The sequence below is a fragment of the Engraulis encrasicolus genome, chromosome 18 (genome assembly GCF_034702125.1).
Source record: "Engraulis encrasicolus isolate BLACKSEA-1 chromosome 18, IST_EnEncr_1.0, whole genome shotgun sequence".
NCBI lineage: Eukaryota > Metazoa > Chordata > Actinopteri > Clupeiformes > Engraulidae > Engraulis > Engraulis encrasicolus.
In genome coordinates this window covers 49,206,947-49,213,033 of record NC_085874.1, presented here as the reverse complement: position 1 = coordinate 49,213,033, position 6,087 = coordinate 49,206,947, and the positions used below count along the sequence as shown (strand labels likewise).

At 45.2% G+C, this 6,087-nt stretch overlaps 1 protein-coding gene across 1 annotated transcript in view; it reads left to right on the top strand.

The window, feature by feature from the left end:
• arhgap18 (Rho GTPase activating protein 18) overlaps window positions 1-893 on the top strand; it is a 35,644-nt gene extending 34,751 nt beyond the window's left edge. The window contains exons 12-13 of the mRNA XM_063222224.1: window positions 182-237; window positions 493-893. Of these exons, the coding sequence (XP_063078294.1) occupies window positions 182-237; window position 493 (57 nt within the window). The 3' untranslated portion in view covers window positions 494-893. The remainder of the gene's footprint in view (window positions 1-181; window positions 238-492) is intronic.
• The last annotated feature ends 5,194 nt before the right edge of the window (window positions 894-6,087 follow it).

Genomic DNA, 6,087 nt, shown 5'->3' with positions numbered 1-6,087 from the left:
CCTTCGTAAGAGCGACTCAAGTCTCTCTCGACAGCGACGCTCACCACTAAATCCAAGGGAACGGTAAGACGGTCTTGAGACGGTCTTAAGACGGTTAGAAAAGACAAGAATCGAGAAACGGACCCCTGATCTGTTGCTAATAGAAACCTCTGCTTGCTCTCTCTCTCTTTCTCCCCCACAGCTGTGTGTCTGTGAAGAGAGAAGATCTGTATCTTTACGAGATCGGAGGAAACATTAGTAAGTGTGTGTGTACGTCTCTCTCTCTCTCTCTCTCTCTCTCTCTCTCTCTCTCTCTCTCTCTCTCTCTCTCTCTATCTCTCTCTATCTCTCTCTATCTCTCTCTATCTCTGTACCTCTCTCATGCGCAACCCACCTGTGTGAGTGTGTCTATCAGTGCGACAACATGTCTCTGTGTGCGTGCGCGTGTGCGTGTGTGTGCGTGTGTGTGTGTGGCTGACTATGACTAACTGTGTGTGTGTGTGTGTGCTGCAGAGGAGCGCTGCCTGGATGAGGAGGCGTACATGAAGGCCCTGCTGGAGCTCAACCCCAGTGCGGAGTGGGTGATCCGGGCCAGCCAGCGCTAGGACAACATCCCACCCCCCCAACCAGCGCTAGGACAACCCCCCTCCTGGAGCTCCAACACTACCAGAGTGGGTGATCCGGGCCAGCCAGCGCTAGGACAACACCCCCCCCCCCCCCCCCCGACAACTCCAACCAGCGCTAGGACAACACCCCCCTCTCCCCCCCGACAACTCCAACCAGCGCTAGGACAACACCCCCCCTGGAGCTCCAACCCGGAGCTCCACACTACCAGAGTGGGTGATCCGGGCCAGCCAGCGCTAGGACAACACCCCGCCTCTCCCCCCCGACAACTCCAACCAGCACTAGGACAACCCCCCCCCACCACTGGAGCTCCATACTATCAGCACATAACCAGCGCTAGGAGAACCCCCCCCCCCCCCCCCCCCCCCCCTCCAAGAACTCCAACCAGCGCTAGCACAACCCCCCCCACCCGGAGCTCCACGCTAGGAGAACCCCCCCCTACAACTACAATCAGCGCTAGGAGAACCGGCCACCCCCCCACCCCGGAGCTCCACTCTACCAGAGACAACTCCACAGTACTACATACAGTACATTACACCAGCAATGATGATGGACATTCGCACCAGCCACCAGCCACCAGCCACCAGCCACTAACCACGTGCTGGTGAACTTCATGAGTGGCTGGGCTGGGGGGATGTTGGGGCACAGAATAATCACTTACTGTTGAATGACTGGTGAATTTCTTTTTTTTTTTACCATTTATTTGTCAGTGGTTAGTAAAGGTTAATAATTTGCAAGGTTAATTTCTAATCCTTGATCCATATCATAGATATTGTGTGGTAGATGCCGCATTGTGCACTCCTGTACATTGGAATGAATAGCTTAAGTCAGATCGCAGCCATGTTTAACTGGTATAATACTGCTATCAATGGATCATAAGGTGATGCGCACATTAACCCATAGGTGGCGCTAACACAACATCTATGAAAAACATAGCATACCGGACCAAGGGTTCATTCCAATATGAGTCCTTGCTTCCTCCACTTGTGCTTGTGGCCTCGTCCCGCCTCCTGGCCCCTCCTCCGTGGAGAAAACAATAAAGTTTCCCAGCTGTCAGCCTAGCCACAACAACTTTTGGGGGACTGTTTTTCATTCACCATCCCAATTGCAAATGAGAAAAAGACTTTACAATTGAGCTTTTGCAAGATATTGAAATATAATGCTGTTGTCAGTGATGTCATCATGACGTATTACTTCCTGGTACGAGGCCACAAGCACAAGTGCAGGAAGCAAGGTCGCATATTGGAACGCACCCCAAGACAGCACAGCAGTGCCCAGGGTTGGGCCACACCAAAGGCCTAAACATGGCATCTAGTCTTCATATCTGGGTCCACATGAATCGGGGGATCAGCAGTGAGAGGGAAGAAGGGGGGAAAGGGCAAAAGGCGAGCAGACGCAACAGGAGACGTGTAACCTCAAGAGGGAATCAAGGTCCTCCGAGGTATGCCAAGGTTGTTCGAGGCACATGCCAAGCCTGCGAAAAGAATGATTAGCAACCTAGCTAAATTTAACTGTAGGCTATTTAACTTGGGCCTGCTGTCATTAACTATTTGTGACGGACGGGCCTGTAATGTAGTTCACACATCAGTCTTTTTTTTTTTGTTCCTTTTGTATTTTTGAACGACTGAAGCAAATATATTCTGAAAGAATCTTCTTTCTCAAAAATCAGACAGACTTGTGAGAATGGTCTTATGCTATCTACCTGACTGACCTTACTAAAATATTCCTCTTTGAATTGTGGTGTAATGGAATTTAGCACTCGAATTAGCAAATAATGCACCATAGATAATCTGTGGTGCCCTTATTTAAATCCTTAATCATTGTCCTCTGCTTGTTTTCTGGACAGGTAGATAATATGTTCTGTTCAATTACAAGGTAATTTCTGTGGTTTTGTCACAAAACTAGTAACACTTCCAGTCAGGACCACGCGCGGCGGCCCTCTACATCTTCATGGTTGTCTCTGATAATTAATACCATTTTATTTTCTCGTCCAAACGGTTTCCAAATCAATACAACCAGCATTTGTTTTTCTCTGAAAGCATAGATACATTGCTGTACAATTGTGTTTAAGGTGTTCCAGTGCACCAGTCCAGTAGATTGTGTTGAGTAATAGACACAACTTGTACCTGCATGTAGACATAAGCGATCATTTATTAACTTTATAATGAACTTTATCATCTTGACTTCTATGCAACTTAACAGTTAAAAGGGAGAAGTGGATTGTTGAATGTAACCCTGGAAAACGCAACCCAGACCACTAACCAGCTAACCGGATTTACTGAGGTGATCCATAGGAGTTTTATTTCCATAGAGTGCACAATGTGTGAAGAAAGAAAGAAAGACAGACAACGTCTCATTATTTGAAGCTGCTATTTCAGAAGTAGTCTTAATGCGTCCCTACAATGTGGTTCACCATGTGGGTTAGCGAAGAAAGATGACAAGTCCCAGACACATAACACCAAGTGCATCAGCTGTTTATATCGCATGAAGAGCTTTTTTTTCCCAAAATGCTTAAAAAGCCACTTCAATGCAATTTCCTTCATTTCGACTTGGAAACTATAAACATATAGACAAAAACAGCTTTTTACAAAATGTGATTTTGAAAATGGATATTAAGTGTTTTGGAAAAGAACTCTTCCCATACAGCTGAGAGTAAGTGCATGGGTTTACGCACATGCCCAGTTCTCCTCAGTAAACAATCATTGTATGATCAGTGATCAATGATCATTTGTAGGGTGATGTGGTAGCTGTCTCGATGCCTAAATTGTGTCTTGATAGCTACCAAAACGTATTCTAAATTCTATTACTCCAAGACTGAAACACAAACCACTTGTATGTGCATTTCAATGACTGATTATTGTATTTATTGATCTTGTTCATTTCATTCATCAAAGGAAAGAAGATGCTGTACAATGAGTCATGGCTTATTTCAAGTGACGTTTCGCCTGCCTGGCCTTCCTCAAACTTAACATTACAAGGAAGATCCAACGTCTCCCCAGATCAGCCGCCAAAACGTCACTTGAAATAAACCAGTGAGCAGGTACAGGCTGTACCACATTTTCTTTATTTACTATGATGTTAGAATTCACAAGAGGCCAGCACCTCAGAAAAATGACATTGATGTGTAAAACTTTCTTTTTTTCATTAACATCTCATTTTTTATTTTTGTTGCTTCCTGTGTCCTCTTAACTGCCACACTATGTCTACTGTTGTATGTGTGATCCGGCTTTCACAATATTCCGTAGTAATTCTCTACCGGCTAAACCACTAATAATAACATGACTAAACAAAATGTCAATCAATCAATCGATGCTATAATCACTTTTGTTGTTTTTGTTCACTCACTGCTAACTGCAGCAGTGTATCTGAGGACCTTCTCAGCAGACCTGAGTGTGTGTGTGTGTGTGTGTGTCTGTGTGTCTGTCTGTGTGTGTCTGTGTGTGTGTGAGAGAGAGGGAGAGAGAGAACCCACTACGCAGTTTCTAGGGAATCTGAAGGTACTGCAGGGAAGTAGCATTTGCATTAGCTGGCGTTGTGTCTGATTCAGGGAAGTAGCATTAGCTGGCCTTGTGTCTGATGCAGGCTCTGACTCTTCATAGGTGCAGCGTTTACCATTTCTTTGTATTGGAACGAATGACTGAAGTCAGATGGCCACCATGTTTAGCAGGCATGCTGCTGCCATCAATCGGTGAGAAAGCAATACGCACATTACTCTGTAGGTGGCGGTAACACAATATCTATGAAAACCATAGCGTACTGGACCAAGATGGCGGCATCCAGGGTTGGGCCACTTCAAAAAGCTAGACATGGCATCTAGTGTTCATATCTATGGTTGCTCCTCACCTCAGAGGTGCGTATTGTGCGTTAGCTGTGTTTTGTTTTTCCTTCATTAAAAGGGAAAGAATATTAGTTCCGTAGCTGTCTTGGGAAGCAACCTCATTCAGTTATTCTCCAACAATAGTTTCTGTCTGTCGCCATGACGAATGACCCGTCTCTGCGGTGAGGTAATTATGGGATGTGTATGTCAGGTTCTATCAGAGTCTCTAGAAAATTTGAAGGGCCACTTCAAATTCATCCGAGGGCCGTAAAAGTCCTCCGAGGGCCGTACTATGAACACAAACCAGGATTTCCCCCTTCACTTTAGGCCTATATTGCAGGCAGCCACATTTTAAACAAACGCCAGCTTCTTTAGGTTCCCTGAATATAACTTAATTTAATTGCAAATGCATTTTCTAAGATTCCTTTACAAAATGTCATATTTCATATGAAGCTGAATAACATTAAAAATATATCCGGGGGGGGGATAAAAATGCCTCAAGGGCCACAAACGGCCCTCGAGACATAGGTTCCCCACCCCTGGCCCTCGAGACATAGGTTCCCCACCTCTGGCCCTCGAGACATAGGTTCCCCACCCCTGGCCCTCGAGACATAGGTTCCCCACCTCTGGCCCTCGAGACATAGGTTCCCCACCCCTGGCCCTCGAGACATAGGTTCCCCACCCCTGGCCCTCGAGACATAGGTTCCCCACCCCTGTACTGAACGGACAGCCAACACAGTGGATGGATCCCTGGACCCACGCATGTACCTCTCAGAGGAGGAAATTGTTTGTATTGTATGGTTTGCTAATGGAAAATGGAATTAAATGGAAATGATTTTCTTTAGCGTTTGGTCTTAAACATTTTCAGTGTGAAACTATTTCCATGCAAGGGACAGGCCTATTGTAATATGCTCTGGGGTAGTCGTAGCACAGCGCTTAACCAGAAAATGAATGAATGAATATTACAGTACATTTTCCAACAAGACGATATTTACACACACACACACACACACACACACACACACACACACACACACACACACACACACACACACACACACACACACACACACACACACACACACACACACACACACACACACTTCAGCTTAACACTGTGAATAAGACTGTTATGACATATTTCAGATGTACTGTGCTGGAGTGTAGCCTAATTTGTTGGACGGATGCTTTTAGAATGACCACTGAAATTGTTTTTGTAAATAAATCTGTAATTATTCCACATCTGATTTATTCTCTTCTTTGCACAGCAAAAAACAAATCTCAAATCTCATCAAAGCTGGGGTAATGACGTGGTGTGTGTGTGTGTGTGTGTGTGTGTGTGTGTGTGTGTGTGTGTGTGTGTGTGTGTGTTTGTCTGACGGTGTAAGTCTCTGCCTGCCCTGTCTGCTTGTCAAATATAGGCTGTGTGTGTGAGTGAGAGAGACGGAGAGACAGAGACAGGGATTTTTCCAGAATTTCCAGAATGCATATTGCCCATTCAGAAATGTTACCACCATCAAATGCTAAGTATTCATTATGACTGGAAAAATTGCACTTTTCATACATGAAAAGGGGGATCTTCTCCATGGTCTGCCATTTTGAATTTCCAGAAATAGACATTATTAGCTGCAAAACTTGCTGTATCGTACATGCTGGTCATACTAGTA